Source organism: Salmo trutta, chromosome 6, assembly GCF_901001165.1.
Source record: "Salmo trutta chromosome 6, fSalTru1.1, whole genome shotgun sequence".
Taxonomy (NCBI): Eukaryota; Metazoa; Chordata; class Actinopteri; order Salmoniformes; family Salmonidae; genus Salmo; species Salmo trutta.
Genome location: NC_042962.1, coordinates 7,746,307 through 7,769,319, shown reverse-complemented (window position 1 = coordinate 7,769,319; position 23,013 = coordinate 7,746,307). Strand labels below are relative to the sequence as shown.

General features: G+C 44.5%; 1 protein-coding gene across 4 annotated transcripts in view; it reads left to right on the top strand.

Moving 5' to 3' along the window:
- LOC115195364 (rho guanine nucleotide exchange factor 4) overlaps window positions 1–23,013 on the top strand; it is a 123,464-nt gene that overhangs the window by 60,006 nt on the left and 40,445 nt on the right. The window contains exon 1 of one of the 4 annotated variants that reach the window (XM_029755157.1): window positions 433–927. The exons of the other annotated variants lie outside the window; for them this stretch is intronic. Coding sequence (XP_029611017.1) covers window positions 651–927 — 277 coding nt within the window. The 5' untranslated portion in view covers window positions 433–650. Of the gene's footprint in view, window positions 1–432; window positions 928–23,013 lie in introns of those variants that run through there. 4 annotated transcript variants of the gene reach the window in all.

Here is a 23,013-nt window from a genome sequence, read left to right as displayed (position 1 = left end):
CATGACTGCCAGCTTTCAACAGCCTGACTTTCTATTGACAATACACACACGCATGTGCACTCACACGGAACCACACACACACACACCATATAACAACAGCAATGCTTTAGAAACAGCAGAGGATGGGAGAGGGGAGAGGGCAGGGGGTAGACAGGACCGGGGAGACGGAGGGGAGGAGGGAGGATATTTTCAGTCCCACCATAATAGCACTGCACCAAGACATTACAGAGCGATCAGCCATCAGCTGCAGCCAGGCAAGTCACACTGCAGAGCCACAGAACCCACCTAGTGGAGCCCCACTGGGTGTGTGTGTGTGTGTGTGTGCGTGTGTGTGTGTTAGCGAGGAAGGGAGAGAGAGCAAGGGAGAGTGAGGGAGGGCGAGAGAGAGAGAGATGAGGCGCAGCAGCCGGTGAGTGCAGAGCCAGAGAGAGAAGCAACAGCAGAGACTGAAAGCACTCACTGACTGACTGGAGCTTACTGACACACAGAGCTGGAGCTGTAGCGTCCAGGTAGAGGCTACAGCATTCTTACCTATCTACTTACCCAGATTGACCTTCCTCTGACTGGGGGAAACACCTACTTTGACCACCACCACAACCAGGCTCCAGTGCCAAGGTCCAGGCTCTGTTATCGGGGGCCCTCCTGTTCTGATGCGGACCCAGCAGGGCTTTGAGGAACCCGTGCCCCTGCCCGGGGACAGCTGTGGCAGCAGTGGCAGCACCAGCTCTGGACTTTCCCCTGGATCTCCTGGTTCGGACTCGGACAGCGGTACCCCCACCGAGGGAGGTGGAAGAGGAGTAGGAGGAGGGATGGGCGAAAAATGGGGAGCAGGGGGAGGAGGAGGAGGAGGGATGGGGAGCCTAGGAGGTACTCTCAGAGGGGTCCTCTCCCATTATTGGAGCCTGGAGAGCCTCCACTCCACCACTGGTAAGGGGGTACCTACCTCACACCTGTAGGTTACCTGTCAGTCATTCAGAGTGTGATGGTTGCCATGGTGTTGTGCTGAAGTCATTCTGTTGTCTGTGTGTCTGTCTGGACCTGTGGATCAGCTGTCAATGATGCTATACAGGCCATGTTATTGTTGTCTTGGCATTAGTAAATATACTCTAGTTTAGGACATTGAGTTCATGTCTCATTGACTCAGATAGAGGATGTATTGAGTTAATCTCTCATTGACTCAGATAGAGGATGCTTTGAGTTAATCTCTCATTGACTCAGATAGAGGATGTATTGAGTTAATCTCTCATTAACTCAGATAGAGGATGTATTGAGTTAATCTCTCATTGACTCAGGTAGAGGATGTATTGTGTTCATCTCTCATTGACTCAGATAGAGGATGTATTGAGTTAATCTCTCATTGACTCAGAGGATGTATTGAGTTAATCTCTCATTAACTCATATAGAGGATGTATTGAGTTCATCTCTCATTGACTCAGATAGAGGATGTATTGAGTTCATCTCTCATTGACTCAGATAGAGGATGTATTGAGTTCATCTCTCATTGACTCAGATAGAGGATGTATTGAGTTAATATCTCATTAACTCAGATAGAGGACGTATTGAGTTAATCTCTCCGACTCTGATATAGGATGTATTGAGTTAATCTCTCATTGACTCAGATAGAGGACATATTGAGTTAATCCTTCCGACTCTGATATAGGATGTATTGAGTTAATCTCTCATTGACTCAGATAGAGGACTCATTGAGTCCTGTTTGTGCTCTGTAATGTTTTGTCATAATGGCAGAGGGGTGTGTGTGTGTGTGTGTGTGTGTGTGTGTGTGTGTGTGTGTGTGTGTGTGTGTGAGAGAGAGAGTCTGAATATTCTATAATTGCCAGTACAGTACCTGCTTCAAATCAAATGTTATTTGTCACATGCTTGGAAAACAGCAGGTGTAGACTAACAGTGAAATGCTTACCTACGGGACCTTCCCAACAATGCAGGGGCCCCCGTGTTGAGGGTCAGCGTGACGAATGTGTCGTTGCCTACCGTCACCACCTGAGGGTGGCCCGTCCAGGATCCAGTTGCAGAGGGAGATCCCAGGATCCTTAGCTTAGTGATGAGCTTGGAGAGCACTTTGGTGTTGAACGCTGAGCTGTAGTCAATGAAAAGCATTCTCACGTAGGTGTTACTTTTGTCCAGGTGAGCAATCACACAGTCGTCCAGAACAGCTGGTGCTCTCATGCATAGTTCAGTGTTGCTAGCCTCGAAGCCCACATTTAGCTCACCTGGTAGGCTCGCGTCACTGAACAGCTTGCGGCTGGGTTTCCCTTTGTGATACATTACAGTTTGCAAGCCCTGCCACATCCGACGAGCATCAGAGCGGTGTAGTAGGATTCGATCTTAGTCCTGTATTCACACTTTGCCTGTTTGATGGTTCTTCGGCGGGCGTAGCAGGATTTCTTATAAGCATCCGGATTAGTGTCCCGCTCATTGAAAGCGGAAGCTCTAACAGTCCTCTTGTTGCATCTGAGGTGCAGCCAGGCTTGGAGGCGTGGAATGATTCGGGGGAGGGAGACGGTAGCCCCATTTAGCTACAGGTTAAAATGTCAGGTGTCAGGCCACAGCTGTTATTAAAGCCAGTAGAAGAGACAAAACACCCTAATAGGCTACAGAACGGTTTGTTTCTTATCAAACAGCTTCCAATCCAATTTATTTGTCACATGCGCCGAATACAACGGGTGTAGGTAGACCGTACCGTGAAATGCTTACAAACAAGACCTTAACCAACAGTGTAGTTCAAGAAAGAGTTATGAAAATATTTACCAAATAAACTAAAGTAAAAATTATAAAAAGTAGCACAATAAAATAACAATAACAAGGCTATATACAGGGGGTATGTTTATAGTACAGTACAGCCTATCAGCTCATCAAATAACATTTACAGTACAGTCAGTCTATCAGCTCATCATATAACATTTACAGTACAGTCAGTCTATCAGCTCATCATATAACATTTACAGTCAGTATATCAGCTCGTCATAAAACATATACAGTACAGTCAGTCTATCAGCTCATCATATAACATTTACAGTACAGTCAGTCTATCAGCTCATCATATAACATTTACAGTAGAGTCAGTCTAGCACCTCATCATATAACATTTACAGTACAGTCTATCAGCTCATCATATAACATTTACAGTACAGTCAGTCTATCAGCTCATCATATTCCTGTACTGTAAATGTTATATGATGAGCTGATAGACTGACTGTACTGTAAATGTTATATGATGAGCTGATAGACTGACTGTACTGTAAATGTTATATGATGAGCTGATAGACTGACTGTACTGTAAATGTTATATGATGAGCTGATAGACTGACTGTACTGTAAATGTTATATGATGAGGTGCTAGACTGACTGTACTGTAAATGTTATATGATGAGCTGATAGACTGACTGTACTGTGTATGTTATATGATGAGCTGATAGACTGACTGTACTGTAAATGTTATAATGAGGGGTGTGGGGGGGAGGGGGTATACAGCATTAGAGCAGCCTTGGTGTTTGTTTCCAAGGGCCCTCTTACAAACGGACAATCACGCACCCACACACAGACAATCACGCAGTCACACACACACACACACACACACACACACACTTTATGTCCTTGGAGAAAGCTGTGGTTTTCAGAATGGCCCTGGCAGAATGTACACTGTTGTTGTCTCTCTATCACACCCACCCACACATTTGTTATCTCTCTTTCTCTTTCTCTTTCTCTCTCTCTCTTGGTGAAACCTGATCCATGGTTAACATTAAGAGCTAATGAGAGACTTAGTCTCCATTGAGGCTGTCACACTGCCACTGATGAACTGAGACAGAGAGCGGAGTGATAGAGACAGACAGAGAGAGCGAGAGACAGAGAGAGAGAGAGAGAGCATAGCCTTGCTATTGAGAAAGGCCGCTGAAGGCAGACCTGGCTCTCAAGAGAAGACAGGCTGTATGCACACTGCCCACAAAATTAGGTGGAAACTGAGCTGCACTTCCTAACCTCCTGCCAAATATATGACTATATTAGAGACACATATTTCCCTCAGATTACACAGACCCACAAAGAATTCGAAAACAAATCCAATTTTGATAAACTCCCATATCTATTGGGTGAAATAGCACAGTGTGCAATCACAGCAGCAATATTTGTGACCTGTTGCCACAAGAAAAGGGCAACCAGTGAAGAACAAACACCATTATAAATACCGATTTATGTTATTTTTTTTCCTTTTTTACTTTAACTATTTGCACATCATTACAACACTGCACAGTTGAAGTCGGAAGTTTACATACAGTTTAGCCAAATACATTTAAACTCAGATTTTCACAATTCCTGACATTTAATCCTAGTAACAATTCCCTGTCTTAGGTCAGTTAGGATCACCACTTTATTTTAAGAATGTGAAATGTCAGAATAATAGAAAAGAGTGATTTATTTCAGCTTTTATTTCTTTCACCACATTCCAAGTGGGTCAGAAGTTTGCATACACTCAATTAGCATTTGGTAGCATTGCGTTTAAATTGTTTAACTTGGGTCAAACGTTTCGGGTAACCTTCCACAAGCTTCCCACAATAAGTTGGGTGAATGTTGGCCCATTCCTCCTGACAGAGCTGGTGTAACTGAGTCAGGTTTGTAGACCTCCTTGCTATCACACACTTTTTCAGTTCTGCCCACAAATTTTCTTTAGGATCGAGGTCAGGGCTGTGTGATGGCCACTCCAATACCTTGATTTTGTTGTCCTTAAGCCATTTTGCCACAACTTTGGAAGAATGCTTGGGGTCATTGTCTATTTGGAAGACCCATTTGCGACCAAGCTTTAACTTCCTGACTGATGTCTTGAGATGTTGCTTCAATATATCCACATAATTTCCTTCCTCACGATGCCATCTATTTTGCGAAGTGCACCAGTCCCTCCTGCAGCAAAGCACCCCCAAAACATGATGCTGCCACCCCCGTGCTTCACGGTTGGGATGGTGTTCTTCGGCTTGCAAGCGGCTCCCCTTTTCCTCCGAACATAATGATGTTCATTACGGCCAAACAGTTCTATTTACGTTTCATCAGACCAGAGGACACTTCTCCAAAATGTACGATATTTGTCCCATGTGCAGTTGCAAACCGTAGTCTGGCTTTTTTATAGCGGTTTTGGAGCAGTGGCTTCTTCCTTGCTGAGCGGCCTTTCAGGTTATATCGATATAGGACTTGTTTTACTGTGGATATAGATACTTTTGTACCTGTTTCCTCCAGCATCTTCACAAGGTCCTTTGCTGTTGTTTTGGGATTGATTTGCACATTTCGCACCAAAATACATTAATCTCTAGGACACAGAACGCATCTCCTTCCTGAGCGGTATGACAGCTGCGTGGTCCCATGGTGTTCATACTTGCGTACTATTGTTTGTACAGATGAACGTGGCACCTTAAGGCGTTTGGAAATTGCTCCCAAGGATGAACCAGACTTGTGGAGGCCTGCAATTTTTTTTCTGAGGTCTTGGCTGATTTCTTTTGATTTTCCCATGATGTCAAGCAAAGAGGCACTGAGTTTGAAGGTAGGCCTTCAAATACATCCCCAGGTACACCTCCAATTGACTCAAATGATGTCAATTAGCCTATCAGAAGCTTCTAAAGCCATGACATAATTTTCTGTAATTTTCCAAGCTGTTTAAAGGCACAGTCAACTTAATGTATGTACATTTCTGACCCACTGGAATTGTGATACAGTGAATTATAAGTGAAATAATCTGTCTGTAAACAATTGTTGGAAAAATTACTTGTCATGCATGCAGTAGATGTCCTAACCGACTTGCCAAAACTAGTTTGTCAATAAGAAAGTTGTGGAGTGGTTGAAAAACGAGTTTAATGATTCCAAGTGTATGTAAACATTCGACTTCAACTGTATACAGACATAAATTACATTTGAAATGTCTTTATTCTTTTGTAATGTTTACTATACATTTTTTATTGTTTATTTAAATGTTGTTTTATCTATTTCACTTGCTTCGGCAATGTAAACATAAGCCCCTTTAATGTAATTGAATTTAACTTAATTGAGAGAGAGAGAGAGAGAGATAGATTTACAGTAAAAATCACCGCAGATGTACAATTGACTATAGCTAAGTGTGTTATTAACATTAGCTAAGAATGTTATTAACTATAGCTAATGGTGTTATTGATTATAGCTGATGGTGTTATTGACTATAGCTGATGGTGTTATTGACTATAGCTGATGGTGTTATTGACTATAGCTGATGGTGTTATTGACTATAGCTAATGGTGTTATTGACTGACTATAGCTAATGGTGTTATTGACTGACTATAGCTAATGGTGTTATTGACTGACTATAGCTAATGGTGTTATTGACTGACTATAGCTAATGGTGTTATTGACTGACTATAGCTAATGGTGTTATTGACTGACTATAGCTAATGGTGTTATTGACTGACTATAGCTAATGGTGTTATTGACTGACTATAGCTAATGGTGTTATTGACTGACTATAGCTAATGGTGTTATTGACTATAGATAATGGTGTTATTAATTATAGCTAATGGTGTTATTGACTATAGCTAATGGTGTTATTGACTGACTATAACTGATGGTGTTATTGACTATAGCTGATGGTGTTATTGACTATAGCTAATGGTGTTATTGACTATAGCTAATAGTGTTATTGACTATAGCTGATGGTGTTATTGACTATAGCTAATGGTGTTATTGACTGACTATAGCTAATGGTGTTATTGACTATAGCTGATGGTGTTATTGACTATAGCTAATGGTGTTATTGACTATAGCTAATAGTGTTATTAATTATAGCTAATGGTGTTACTGACTATAGCTAATGGTGTTACTGACTATAGCTAATGGTGTTATTGACTATAGCTAATGGTGTTATTGACTATAGCTAATGGTGTAAAGCTTGTGCTCTGTTCTTCACCTCAGGCTGCACAGCTATTCTCTCATCAAGTGATCATATTTTCAACCCATCAGACTATTCTCAATTTAATCTTGTCTTTGCTAATATGTAAAATTAGTTTAGAATGGCCCAATATGAAATAGGCAGGAACAGGGGCAGGGGAAGAAAGACTAGCGAATGGAGGCCACGTGATTTTAGTGCTGGTATGTATCTCAATGATGCCTGGTAGGCACCTTTGGTTTGAGGAGCATGGGCGACAGGTGATATTCCACTCAAACTCTGTATGCCATGGGCTCTCCGACCCTGTTCCTGTAGCTACCCAGTGGTTAATTTGGGAAACCAAGTGAAATTTGTTCGGGAACATCGATGGTAACATGTTTTCAACTGTTGACAGCCCCTCTACACACTCCAGAAAGGAATAAAGGAGAGAGAGGAGGAGATGGAAACACACGGTGGAGATATATTCTGTATAGCTAAAGGTAATATGTTACCCAATTAATTATGAAAATATAAATAATTCCCTATTACTAGGCTATTCACAATCAAATACAAATGAACTGTAATTGTAGGCTAACTGTAAGCAGTCCTGTACAATCAATGAGCCAACAGCATCACCTAGGGCTATACGTTCTCTCCCAGACTCATGGATATAACGTTTGGAGCGTAGCATAAGGTATCCAGTCCATTCAGTATGCATAATAATAGAGCCCACACTCAAAGGCAATTACTCTAATTGGTTTAATTTTGGAATATAGGCTAGCTATACCAATTATGTACCAAAGGCATCTTAAATCAGTTTTGTTTTATGTTTTTGTGCCATGGGTAATATGCAGTAGGCTGTGTATTGTACAAGGCACAATCTGACTTGGGCTCATAAGCCTATGCATAAAGCTTTAATATGCGTATGGATGTTTTGTATTAATCATCACCGTAGAAAGCGCTGTCCATTTCATTGTGTTAGACTTTGAAACAACATCCACAACGATCATATTTTACACTCAGTTTCAACCTGTTGTTGAACTTCTTCAAATTTATCATCACAGTGAGGTGAGTTTTAAAAAGCACAGTACTGTTTTGATGATCAGTGTTTGATGTGATTTTAGATTGCATTTGCATGTCAGAGTGGTTAGAGGAACAATAGAGCCCTGAGTACCAGGCCATTAGGACCTGATGGAGGGACAATAGAGCCCTGAGTACCAGGTCATTAGGAACTGATGGAGGGACAATAGAGCCCTGAGTACCAGGCCATTAGGATCTGATGGAGGGACAATAGAGCCCTGAGTACCAGGCCATTAGGATCTGATGGAGGGACAATAGAGCCCTGAGTACCAGGCCATTAGAACCTGATGGAGAGACAATAGAGCCCTGAGTACCAGGCCATTAGGACCTGATGGAGGGACAATAAAGCCCTGAGTACCAGGCCATTAGGACCTGATGATAATTACTGAGTTGGGTACTACCAAAGCATGTCCAGAGTGCATAAGAAGAGATTACCATGACTCGACGGTCACGTGACTGCCGGTGTAGCGGTAATACAGTCACTGCAACAGCCCCAATCCTTTATCGATATCACTTGTTAAATCTACTTCAATCAGTGTAGATGAAGGGGAGGAGACAGGTTAAAGAAGGATTTTTAAGCCTTGAGACAATTCAAATCAAAATGTATTGGTCACATATACATGGTTATCAGATGTTAATGCGAGTGTAGAGAAATGCTTGTGCTTCTAGTTCCGACCATGCAGTAATATCTAACAACAACAACTACCTTATACACACAAGTGTAAAGGAATGAATAAGAATATGTACATATTGGATGAGTGATGGCTGAACGGCATAGGCAAGATGCAGTAGATGGTATAGAGTATAGTATATACAAATGAGATGAGTAATGTAGGGTATGTAAACATTATATAAAGTGGCATTGTTTAAAGTGACTTAGTGATAGATTTATTACATCCAATTTTAAATTATTAAAGTGGCTAGAGATTTGAGTCAGTATGTTGGCAGCAGCCACTCAATGTTAGTGATGGCTGTTTTACAGTCTGATGAGCTTGAGATAGAAGCTGTTTTTCGGTTGCTTGGTCCCAGCTTTGATGCACCTGTATGGACCTCGCTTTCTGGATGATAGCGCGGTGAACAGGTAGTGGCTCGGGTGGTTGTTGTCCTTGATGATCTTTTCGGCCTTCCTGTGACATCGGGTGGTGTAGGTGTCCTGAAGGGCAGGTAGTTTGCCCCCGGTGATGCGTTGTGCAGACCTCACTACCGTCTGGAGACCATTGCAGTTGTGGGTGGAGCAGTTGCCGTACCAGGCGGTGATACAGCCCGACAGGATGCTCTCGATTGTGCATCTGTAAAAGTTTGTGAGTGTTTTTGGTGACGAGCCAAATTTCTTCAGCCTCCTGAGGTTGAAGAGGCGCTGTTGCCCCTTCTTCACCACGCTGTCTGTGTGGGTGGACCATTTCAGTTTGTCCGTGATGTGTACGCCGAGGAACTTAAAACTTTCCACCTTCTCCACTACTGTCCCGTTGATGTGGATAGGGGGGTGCTCCCTCTGCTGTTTCCTGAAGTCCACGATCATCTCCTTTGTTTTGTTGACGTTGAGTGTGAGGTTGTTTTCCTGACACCACACTCCGAGGGCCCTCACTTCCTCCCTGTAGGCCGTCTTGTCGTTGTTGGTAATCAAGCCTACCACTGTAGTGTCGTCTGCAAACTTGATGATTGAGTTGGAGGCGTGCATGGCCATGCAGTCGTGGGTGAACAGGAAGTGCAGGAGAGGGCTGAGAATGCACCCTTGTGGGTCCCCAGTGTTGAGGATCAGCGGGGTGGAGATGTTGTTTCCTAACCTCACCCCCTGGGGGGCGGCCCGTCAGAAAGTCCAGGACCCAGTTGCACTGGGCGGGGTCGAGACGAGTTTGGAGGGTACTATGGTGTTAAATGCTGAGCTGTAGTCAATGAACAGTGTTCTTACATAGATATTCCTCTTGTCCAGATGGGTTAGGGCAGTGTGCAGTGTGATTATGATTGCGTCGTCTGTGGACCTATTGTGCGGTAAGCCAATTGGAGTGGGTCTAGGGTGTCAGGTAGGGTTGAGGTGATATGATCCTTGACTAGTCTCTGAAAGCACTTCATGATGACGAAAGTGAGTGCTACGGGGCAATAGTCGTTTAGCTCAGTTACCTTAGCTTTCTTGGGAACAGGAACAATGGTGGCCCTCTTGAAACATGTGGGAACAGCAGACTGGGATAGGGATTGATTGAATATGTCCCTAAACACACCAGCCAGCTGGTCTGCGCATGCTCTGAGGACGCGGCTAGGGATGCCGTCTGGGCCGGCAGCCTTGCGAGGGTTAACACATTTAAATGTTTTACTCACGTTGGCTGCGGTGAAGGAGAGTCTGCAGGTTTTGGTAGCGGACCGTGTCGGTGGCACAGTATTGTCCTCAAAGCGAGCAAAGAAGTTGTTTAGTTTGTCTGGGAGCAAGACATCGGGGTCCGCGACGGGGCTGGTTTTCTTTTTGTAGTCCATGATTGACTGTAGACCCTGCCACATACCTCTCGTGTCTGAGCCGTTGAATTGCGACTCTACTTTGTCTCTATACTGATGCTTAGCTTGTTTGATTGCCTTGCGGAGGGAATAGCTACACTGTTTGTATTTGGTCATGTTTCCAGTCACCTTGCCCTGATTAAAAGCAGTGGTTCGCGTTTCACTTTTGCGCGAGTGCTGCCATCAATACACGGTTTCTGGTTGGGGAAGGTTTTAATAGTCGCCGTGAGTACCACATCACCGATGCACTTGCTAATAAACTCGCTCACCGAATCAGCGTATACATCAATGTTGTTGTTCGATGCTATCCGGAACATATCCCAGTCCACGTGATTCAAGCAATCTTGAAGCGGGGAATCAGATTGGTCGGACCAGCGTTGAACAGACCTGAGTATGGGCGTTTCCTGTTTTAGTTTCTGTCTATAGGCTGGCAGCAACAAAATAGAGTCGTGGTCAGATTTGCCAACAGGAGGGCGAGGGAGGGCTTTGTATGTGTCGCGGAAGTTAGAGTAACAATGATCCAGAATTCTACCAGCCCGGGTCACGCATTCGATATGCTGATAAAATTTAGGGAGCCTTGTTTTCAGATTAGCCTTGTTAAAATCCCCAGCTACAATAAATGCAGCCTCAGGATATATGGTTTCCAGTTTACATAGAATCCAATGAAGTTCTTTCAGGGCCATCGAGGTGTCTGCTTGGGGGGGATATACACGACTGTGATCATAATCTAAGAGAATACTATTGGTGAATAATGCAGTCAGCATTTCATTGTAAGGAATTCTAGGTCAGGTTAACAAAATGACTTGAGTTCCTGTATGTTGTTATGATCACACCACGACTCGTTAATCATAAGGCATACACCCCCACCCTTCTTCTTACCAGAGACATGTTTGTTTCTGTCAGCGCGATGCGTGAAGAAACCAGGTGGCTGTACCAACTCTGATAACGTATCCCAAGTGAGCCATGTTTCCGTGAAACAGAGAATGTTACAATCTCTGATGTCTCTCTGGAAGGCAACCCTTGCTCGGATTTCGTCTACCTTGTTGTCAAGAGACAGGACATTGGTGAGTAGTATACTTGGGAGCGCTGGGCGATGTGCCCGTCTACGGAGCATGACCAGAAGACCGCTCCGTCTGCCCCTTTGGCGTCGCCGTTGTTTTCGGTCGCATTCTGCTGGTATCCGATCCATTGTCCTGGGTGATGGACCAAACAGAGGATCCACTTCGGGAAAGTCATATTCCTGGTCGTAATGTTGACGTTGCTCTTATATAATTGAGAAATGGATTGTGTATGTGTTCCATTCAGAGGGTGAATTGGCAAGACAGAAAATGTAAGTGCCTTTGAACGGGGTTTAGTAGTAGGTGCCAGGCGCACCGGTTTGTGTCAAGAACTTTTTCATGCTCAACAGTTTCCAGTGTGTATCAAGAATGGTCCACCACCCAAAGGACATCCAGCCACCTTGACACAACTGTGGGAAGCATTGGAGTCAACATGGACCAGCTTCCCTGTGACACGCTTTCGACACCTTGTGGAGTCCATGGCCCAACGAATTGAGGCTGTTCTGAGCAACTCAATATTAGGAAGTTGTTCCTCGTGTTTGTTATACTCAGTGTATAATGGAGTGCCTATAGGCTGGGGATCCTTCTCACATGTTGTCATGTATCTAACTACAGGAAGTGGAACACGTCCGTGATCAATAGCTCTTAATGTTCTGTCGCAATTCCGATTGAATAGACGGTAAACCATACAGACAACATTGTCTTTTAGCGCTGTCTGAGTGTGATGATTTTTATTTGGTCAAAATTGTTCTTCCAAGGACATTGCTATAGGATCAAACTTGACTAATCATTGTTCTTATATGACACAGTAACTTCCCCCTCTCTGATAATGTCCTTTTCTCTCACTCTGCATCCAAGTCTGTACAGACCAGGCAATAATATTTCATTACTCCACATCTGTACCTAGTAGTGGCCATCTGCCTATACTAACAATTTAGTTAATTAGACATGTTTTTTAATTGGTTTATGTTCCCCTATGTATCAGTAGTTTAATTTACCACCATTAGAATCTGTGGGAATCATTGTCAACGTATTATTTCAACATCCATGACATTATGTTCCCTTTCATACTGTACCGTAGCCACAGCCCTCAGAATCGATATAATTGTTTACAAGCTGTGAGAACATATACATCAAGTAAAGACAGTCTATTCTGCAATAGGAGGTTTCATTCCACAGACAATGCATAATAGACCAGCTCCCTAACAGAGCTGGCATTGGCCCAACTATGTAGAAAGCTCAAATTATTTCTTATGTCTTTGGGAATGAAGGAAATGTATTTTTCCTCCCATGTCTGTTCTCTCATTGGCCGGAGTAGCTGGAATTCTTTCTCCTTAAATAGACATCATCCTCTGCTCTTCCTCTCATCTGACAGCGTTCCGTGACAAAACCAGGAATGCTTTCTGGGATCTCCAAACCCCCCCCTCCTCTCCTCTTTTGCCATTCTCATCCGTCATTCCACCTCTGCCACCCAGGAACAGCAGAGCAGTAGGTTAACTGTGTTTGACAGGTGGTGGCTTGTGATAGAAGGTCATATAGGAAGCAGGGAAAATGACCACAGGTGCAGCATTCACACTCACATGACAGGCAGAGAGGCAAAGAAGCAGGCAGGCAGAGAGGCAGTCTCTCTCTCTCTCTCTCTCATATATATATATGAGTGTATCGCTATCTCTATCCTTTCCCCCTCCTTTCTCTCTCTCTCACTATCTCTCCACTCCTCTATCTCTTTAACCTCCATGCTAGTTGGCCAGGGTAAACACAGTGAGAGTGTAGAACGTGTGAGGCTCCTCTGATTCTGGGGCCACAGCCATGGCCCTCAGCGTCTCATTTTGATGACTCACAGATCCCTCTGGTGCATTTACAATCGTTAGTCTGTTCTCTTGCTCTATACAGTAGTTACATTTACATTTTAGTCATTTAACAGACACTCTTATCCAGAGCGACTTACAGTAGTGAACACATACATTTCATTTCATGCATTTTTTTGTACTGGCCCCCCGTGGGAATCGAACCCACAACCCTGGCGCTGCAAACACCATGCTGGCGTTGCAAACACCATGCTCTACCAACTGAGCCACAGGGAAGCCATTTACTGTCTTTGGTGCTTCCTCCCTTCCAGCCCCTGCAGGTGGAAAAGTCTCAATGTTTCTGACGAGACGGCACTCAGTTGGAACTGAACTGGGCTGGAAGTGAACTGGGAACATCTCAATTGTCTCTGTGGACTAGAGTTTGTACAGTACAGTGTTAGTTATGTTTTGTTGCATATTTAGTAATGCTTCATACAAGAGATTGTAATTGTAAATCGTTCTGGATCAGAGCGTCTGCTAAAATACTTAAATGTAAATCTAGATCTGTTGCCGTTAGCAACCTGCGGTTAAAGAAGGATCCCTTAAGTGCATGCAGATTGGGAGGTGAAGGTCATGGGGATATGTCATGTGTCAGATCCAACTGATGTCCTATTGGTCACAGCAGTACATATGTATGCTACTTGTGTCTTACATTCTGTCTGCTGAAGGTCTCTGATTCTACCTCTAGATAAGGGACTGTTTAGCCTGTTAAACTATGGTGCAGCCACACGTGGAATGGCTGCACCATAGCTGTTGATGCTTTAAGGATAGCTCTGAATCACAGCCAGTGCCACTACCTCTGTACGTCCTTGAGATTTAACATCATCTTTACAGCTCTTGATTAGAGATGCCATAGGATTAAAAAGCTTGTCCAGTGTTCTTGTATTCAGTTGGACATCCTACATTTGAATTCTTCTTGATCCTCTCTTATCAGCCAACCTGCCAGCCTGGCATATCAGCCAACATGGCATATCAGCCAACATGGCAACATGGCATATCAGCCAACCTGGCATATCAGCCAACCTGGCAACATGGCATATCAGCCAACATGGCATATCAGCCAACATGGCATATCTGGTAACATGGCAACCCGCCAACATGGCATATCAGCCAACCTGGCAACATTTTACATTTACATTTTAGTCATTTAGCAGACGCTCTTATCCAGAGCGACTTACAGTAGTGAATGCATACATTTCATTTCATGCCTTTTTTTCTTTCTTTTTTGTACTGGCCCCCCGTGGGAATTGGCGTTGCAAACACCATGCTCTACCAACTGAGCCACAGGGATATGGCATATCAGCCAACATGGCATATCAGCCAACATGGCATATCAGCCAACCTGGCAACATGGCATATTAGCCAACATGGCATATCTGGCAACATGGCATATCAGCCAACCTGGCAACATGGCATATTTGGCAACATGGCATATCAACCATCATGGGAGCATGGCATATCAGCCAACATGGCATATCTGGCAACATGGCATATCAGCCAACATGGCATATCAGCCAACATGGCATATCTGGCAACATGGCATATCAGCCAACATGGCATATCAGCCAACATGGCATATCAGCCAACCTGGCAACCTGGCAACATGTCATATCAGCCAACATGGCATATCAGCCAACCTGGCAACATGTCATATCAGCCAACATGGCATGGAGTTATCGCCATCTTTATAGCCCCCTGTAACACCATGGAGCAGGCTGTAGCCGGCTGTAAGACTGATAGCAACAACCGGTAAGGAGGTATGAGTGAGTGCTATATGTGATAAGACTATTGCCATATCCTGGAATAGGAGGTAGGTGGTGCAAGAGGACGTGAAAGAGAGAGGTGGTGCATGAGGAATTGAGGAATTGAAGGAGATATGTAGTGCAGGAGGATGTGAAGGAGATGCAGGAGGATGCGAAGGAGATATTAACCCTCAGTATTATTTTATTATTCAAAGGAGAGAGATGGGGAGAGAGAGAGATGGGGATAGAGAGAGATGGGATAGAGAGAGAGGGAGAGAGAGAGAGGGAGAGAGAGATGGGGAGAGAGAGAGAGAGAGAGAGAGAGAGAGAAGGGGATAGAGAGAGAGAGAGAGAGAGAGAGAGAGAGAGAGATGGGGGATAGAGAGAGAGAGAGGGATGGGGATAGAGAGAGAGAGAGAGAGAGAGAGAGAAGGGGATAGATAGTGAGAGAGTCATGCAGTCAGATGAATAAAATAATGAGGGAAACAGGGAGAGAGAGATGGGGATATATATATATATAGAGAGAGAGATGTGGATATATGTATATATATATATAGAGGGAGAGAGAGAGAGAGATGGGGATATATATATAGAGAGAGAGATTTTACATTTTAGTCATTTAGCAGACACTCTTATCCAGAGCGACTTACAGCAGTGAATGCATACATTCCATTAATTTTATTTTTCTGTACTGGTCCCCCGTGGGAATCGAACCCACAACCCTGGCGTTGCAAACACCATGCTCTGCCAACTGAGCCACACGGGACCAGAGATGGGGATAGAGAGAGAATGAGAGAGAGAGAGAGAGATGGAGATATACAGTCAGGGAAAAAAGTATTTGATCCGCTGCTGATTTTGTACGTTTGCCCACTGACAAAGAAATGATCCATCGATAATTTTAATGGTAGGTTTATTTGAACAGTGAGAGACAGAATAACAACCAAAAAATCCAGAAAAACGCATGTCAAAAATGTAATAAAATGATTTGCATTTTAATGAGGGAAATAAGTATTTGACCCCTCTGCAAAACATGACTTGGTACATACTTGGTGGCAAAACCCTTGTTGGCAATCACAGAGGTCAGATGTTTCTTGTAGTTGGCCACAAGGTTTGCACACATCTCAGGAGGGATTTTGTCCCACTCCTCTTTGCAGATCTTCTCCAAGTCATTAAGGTTGAGGCTGACGTTTGGCAACTCGAACCTTCAGCTCCCTCCACAGATTTTCTATGGGATTAAGGTCTGGAGACTGGCTAGGCCACTCCAGGACCTTAATGTGCTTCTTCTTGAGCCACTCCTTTGTTGCCCTGGCCGTGTGTTTTGGGTCATTGTCATGCTGGAATACCCATCCACGACCCATTTTAAATGCCCTGGCTGAGGGAAGGATGTTCTCACCCAAGATTTGATGGTACATGGCCCAGTCCATCGTCCCTTTGATGCGTTGAAGTTGTCCTGTCCCCTTAGCAGAAAAACACCTCCAAAGCATAATGTTTCCACCTCCATGTTTGACGGTGGGGATGGTGTTCTTGGGGTCATAGGCAGCATTCCTCCTCCTCCAAACATGGTGAGTTGAGTTGATGCCAAAGAGCTCCATTTTGGTGTCATCTGACCACAACACTTTCACCCAGTTGTCCTCTGAATCATTCAGATGTTCATTGGCAAACTTCAGACAGGCATGTATAAGTGCTTTCTTGAGGAGGGGGACCTTGCGGGCACTGCAGGATTTCAGTCCTTCACGGCGTAGTGTGTTACCAATTGTTTTCTTGGTGACTATGGTCCCAGCTGCCTTGAGATCATTGACAAGATCCTCCCGTGTAGTTCTGGGCTGATTCCTCACCGTTCTCATGATCATTGCAACTCCACGAGGTGAGATCTTGCATGGAGCCCCAGGCCGAGGGAGATTGACAGTTCTTTTGTGTTTCTTCCATTTGCGAATAATCGCACCAACTGTTGTCACCTTCTCACCAAGCTGCTTGGTGATGGTCTTGTAGCCCATTCCAGCCTTGTGTAGGTCTTCAATCTTGTCCCTGACATCCTTGGAGAGCTCTTTGGTCTTGGCCATGGTGGAGAGTTTGGAATCTGATTGATTGATTGTTTCTGTGGACAGGTGTCTTTTATACAGGTAACAAACTGAGATTAGGAGCACTCCCTTTAAGAGTGTACTCCTAATCTCAGCTCGTTACCTGTATAAAAGACACCTGGGAGACAGAAATCTTTCTGATTGAGAGGGGGGTCAAATACTTATTTCCCTCATTAAAATGCAATTCAATTTATAACATTTTTGACATGGGTTTTTCTAGATTTTTTTGTTGTTATTCTGTCTCTCACTGTTCAAATAAACCTACCATTAAAATTATAGACTGATAATTTCTTTGTCAGTGGGCAAATGTACAAAATCAGCAGGGGATCAAATACTTTTTTCCCTCACTGTATATATATAGAGAGAGATGGGGATAGAGAGAGAGTGAGTGAGTGAGAGAGAGTGAGAGAGTGAGAGTGAGAGAGAGAGTGAGTGAGAGAGAGAGTGAGTGAGAGATAGAGATGGGGATAAAGAGATAGAGATGGTGATAAAGAGAGAGATAGAAATATATATATATATATATATATATAGAGAGAGAGAGATATACACTGCTCAAAAAAATAAAGGGAACACTTAAACAACACAATGTAACTCCAAGTCAATCACACTTCTGTGAAATCAAACTGTTCACTTAGGAAGCAACACTGATTGACAATAAATTTCACATGCTGTTGTGCAAATGGAATAGACAACAGGTGGAAATTATAGGCAATTAGCAAGACACCCCCAATAAAGGAGTGGTTCTGCAGGTGGACCACAGACCACTTCTCAGTTCCTATGCTTCCTGGCTGATGTTTTGGTCACTTTTGAATGCTGGCGGTGCTTTCACTCTAGTGTTAGCATGAGACGGGGTCTACAACCCACACAAGTGGCTCAGGTAGTGCAGCTCATCCAGGACGGCACATCAATGTGAGCTGTGGCAAGAAGGTTTGCTGTGTCTGTCAGCATAGTGTCCAGAACATGGAGGCGCTACCAGGAGACAGGCCAGTACATCAGGAGACGTGGAGGAGACCGTAGGAGGGCAACAACCCAGCAGCAGGACCGCTACCTCCGCCTGTGTGCAAGGAGGAGCAGGAGGAGCACTGCCAGAGCCCTGCAAAATGACCTCCAGCAGGCCACAAATGTGCATGTGTCTGCTCAAACGGTCAGAAACAGACTCCATGAGGGTGGTATGAGGGCCCGACGTCCACAGGTGGGGGTTGTGCTTACAGCCCAACACCGTGCAGGACGTTTGGCATTTGCCAGAGAACACCAAGATTGGCAAATTTGCCACTGGCGCCCTGTGCTCTTCACAGATGAAAGCAGGTTCACAATGAGCACGTGACAGACGTGACAGAGTCTGGAGACGCTGTGGAGAAGGTTCTGCTGCCTGCAACATCCTCCAGCATGACCGGTTTGGTGGTGGGTCAGTCATGGTGTGGGGTGGCATTTCTTTGGGGGGCCGCACAGCCCTCCATGTGCTCGCCAGAGGTAGCCTGACTGCCATTAGGTACCAAGATAAGATCCTCAGACCCCTTGTGAGACCATATGCTGGTGCGGTTGGCCCTGGGTTCCTCCTAATGCAAGACAATGCTAGACCTCATGTGGCTGGAGTGTGTCAGCAGTTCCTGCAAGAGGAAGGCATTGATGCTATGGACTGGCCCGCCCATTCCCCAGACCTGAATCCAATTGAGCACATCTGGGACATCATGTCTTGCTCCATCCACCAACGCCACGTTGCACCACAGACTGTCCAGGAGTTGGCGGATGCTTTAGTCCAGGTCTGGGAGGAGATCCATCAGGAGACCATCCGCCACCTCAGGAGCATGCCCAGGCGTTGTAGGGAGGTCATACAGGCACGTGGAGGCCAGACACACTACTGAGCCTCATTTTGACTTGTTTTAAGGACATTAAATCAAAGTTGGTTTTCCACTTTCATTTTGAGTGTGACTCCAAATCCAGACCTCCATGGGTTGATAAATTGCATTTCCATTAATTTTTTTTGTGTGATTTTGTAGTCAGCACATTCAACTATGTAAAGAAAAAAGTATTTAATAAGATTATTTCATTCATTCAGATCTAGGATGTGTTATTTTAGTGTTCCCTTTATTTTTTGGAGCAGTGTATATAGAGAGGGAGAGAGAAAGAGAGATGGGGATATAGAGATGGGGATAAAGATATGGAGATATATATATAGAGAGAGAGAGAGAGAGAGAGAGAGAGAGAGAGAGAGAGAGAGAGAGAGAGAGAGAGAGAGAGAGAGAGAGAGAGAGAGAGAGAGAGAGAGAGAGAGAGAGAGAGAGAGAGAGAGAGAGAGAGAGAGATGCGCAGTCAGATGTATAAAATAATGAGGGAAACGGTGAAGAGAGGGCTACTGAGGGAGAGAGAGATGGGATAGAGAGAGAGAGAGAGGTGAGAAGATGGGAGCTGGGTCTGAAGTGAAATGCCAATGGAGATGTGATTCTCCTACACTGGCCCTGATGATGGAGGAATCTTTCTCTCTCTCTCGGTTCCTTTCTCTCTTTATCTCTATCTCTGTTTCTCTCTCTTTATCTCTCTCAGCCGCTGGTCAAAGCTTAGCCATTCTCTGTCTCCTCCAATGAGAGGGCAGAGCCCAAGAGATGCTAGAGCTGGTCTATACACTGGCTGTTCTGTATCAGTAGATAGATGGAGAGAGGGAGATTGGGCTGGAATCCTTTCTACTGTGATAACCACTAATCCGTCCATCGGACAAAATATTAATAACAACTGCACAGCCTAATCCTGCATTAGATCAAAATGCTATATAAAGGATGGAGGCCTGTGTTCGCCCCCGTCTGGTTGGTTGGTAATGATCATCATGTTTGTTTACAACACTAGAAAGAATTGACCTCAATGTTCCAGAGCCGTTGACTCTGTGTAATTATCTGTCTCCAGAGGTTCTGTGGTTGTCAACATTCCCACTGAAAGTTTGAGCGATGGAGCAATGGACAGACCCAAGGAAAGGGAACAGATGAGGGTCCCACCAGGACCCCCCTCCCAGCCCCTCTCCCCCTCCAGTAGGATACCTAGGGGGTGGTAGTGTCCTGGAGGATGGGGGGGACAACATCTAATTATAAATCCTAATATAAACTGGGTGGTTCGAGCCCTGAATGCTGATTGGCTGACAGCCATGGTATATCAGACCACGTGTATGACAAAACCTTTATTTTTACTGCTCTAATTACGTTGGTAACCAATTTATAATAGCAATAAGGCACCTTGGGGGTTTGTGATATATGACGGCCACGGCTAAGGACTGTGTCCATATACCACACACCCTCTGGCCTTATTGCTTAAATATAAAACACTGACTGTAGACACACTGATTCTCACTGACTACCAGTCAGCTGTGGAAGGGAAAGGGAACATCTGGGTTTCTTTCAGTGTCTATGCCTCTCGCTTCCATCCCTCTGCTTGTCTGTGCCCTGCCTGGCACTGCAGAGTGGGTCGAAAATAGCATGGTAAACAAGTTGTCAGCCAGAGGTTACCTTAAAGAGACCCTGCTTCCCCGCTTCCTTCTTAATTAGGATTCCTCAGGAGGGGGTGGTACTGCCACTGGGCTGCTGAGATGATGGAGGGGGGGGGGGGGGGGTGGCGGCACAAGCTTGCACAGTCAGACCAAGAGTATTTCCTGCCAGAGGGGGAGGGTGGCACAGACTGGCACAGGCAAACCAGGAGAATGTCTTGCTACAGGGGAGAGTTGCACAGACTGGCACAGGCAAACCAGGAGAATGTCTGGACGAAAACAGTGTTTCCATCCCTCTGCGAAAGAAAGCAGATAGGGTACGGTCTGTGTAAACAACCGGGTAGTTGTACATACAGTATAAATCAAATCAATTCACATTTTATTGGTCCCATACACATGGTTAGCAGATATTAATACGAGTGTAGCGAAATGCTTGTGCTTCTAGTTCCGACAGTGCAGCAATATCTAACAAGTAATCTAACAATTCCCCAACAACTACCTAATACACACAAATCTAAAGAGATGAAATAAGAATATGTACGTATATGGATGAGCGATGACCGAGCGGTATAGGCAAGATGGAGTAGAATACAGTATATACATATGAGATGAGGAATGTAAGATATGTAAACATTATTAAAGTAGCATTATTAAAGTGACTAGTGATCCATTTATCCAATTTTAAATTATTAAAGTGGCCAATGATTCGAGTCAGTGTGTAAGCCGCAGCCTCTCTGTGTTAGTGATGGCTGTTTAACAGTCTGTTGGCCTTGAGTTAGAAGCTGTTTTTCAGTCTCTTGGTCCCAGGTATGATGCACCTATACTGACCTCGCCTTCTGGATGATAGCGGTGTGAACAGGTAGTGGCTCGGGTGGTTGTTGTCCTTGATGATCTTTTTGGCCTTCCTGTGACATTGGGTGCTGTAGGTGTCCTGGAGGGCAGGAAGTTTTCCCCCGGTGATGCATTGTGCAGATCGCACCACCCTCTGGAGAGCCTTTACGGTTGAGGGCGGTGCAGTTGCCGTACCAGGCTGTGACACAGCCCAACAGGATGCTCTCAATTGCACATCTGTGGTCCCGTGTGGCTCAGTTGGTAGAGCATGGTGTTTGCAACGCCAGGGTTGTGGGTTCGATTCCCACGGGGGACCAGTACAGAGAAAAAAATGTATGAAATGAATGCATTCACTACTGTAAGTCGCTCTGGATAAGAGCGTCTGCTAAATTACTAAAATGTAAAAAATGTAAATGTAATCTGTAGAAGTTTGTGAGGGTTTTAGGTGACAAGCCAAATTGCTTCAGCCTTTTTCACCACACTGTCTGTGTGGGTGGACCATTTCAGTTTATCCATGATGTGTACGCAGAGGAACTTAAAAGTAAGTCTCTTCATGTATGACTACCCTGGTTGCATTTGTGCTTCATTATTTCTCAAGAATGACAGTGGATAGTGGAAGGAAAAGAGGTAGAAGCCTGAAGACAGACAGACAGATTAAAGACAGACAGACAACCTGAAGACACAGACAGACAGCTTGAAGACACAGACAGCTTGAAGACACAGACAGCTTGAAGACACAGACAGCTTGAAGACACAGACAGCTTGAAGACACAGACAGCTTGAAGACACAGACAGCTTGAAGACACAGACAGACAGACAACCTGAAGACAGACATACAGACAGGCAGACACATACAGGCAGGCAGACAGACACACAGCCTGAAGACAGACAGACAGACAGACAGGCAGGCAGGCAGGCAGACAGACAGGCAGGCAGGCAGGCAGGCAGGCAGGCAGACAGGCAGGCAGGCAGACAGGCAGGCAGGCAGGCAGGCAGGCAGGCAGGCAGGCAGGCAGGCAGACACACTCTCCTCGTCTACTCTTTTTCTCTGACTCGGAGAATACAAGAAAAGGACAGAAGAACACAAACACTAAATCCGTTTTTCAGTCAAAGTTATAAATCTCAGAGAGAAGAACAAAGCCAAATTGAACTGTAAGTCATACTAAACTACACTGAACAAAAATATAAACGCAACATGTAAAGTGTTGGTCCCATGTTTCATCAGCTGGAATAAAAAATCCCAGAAATGTTCCATACGCACAAAACGCTTATTTCTCTCAAATATTGTGCACAAATTTGTTTATATCCCTGTTAGTAAGTATGTGTCCTTTGCCAAGATAATCCATCCACCTGACAGGTGCTGAGTAATATTTATGTCTGTAATAAAGCCCTTTTGCATTAGGAAAGTATTCAGACCCTTTGAATTTTTCCACATTTTGTTATGTTACAGCCTTATTCTAAAACGGATCAAATTGTTTATTTTTCCCCTCATCAATCTACACACAATACCCCATAAAAAGGGTTTTTAGAAATGTTTGTAT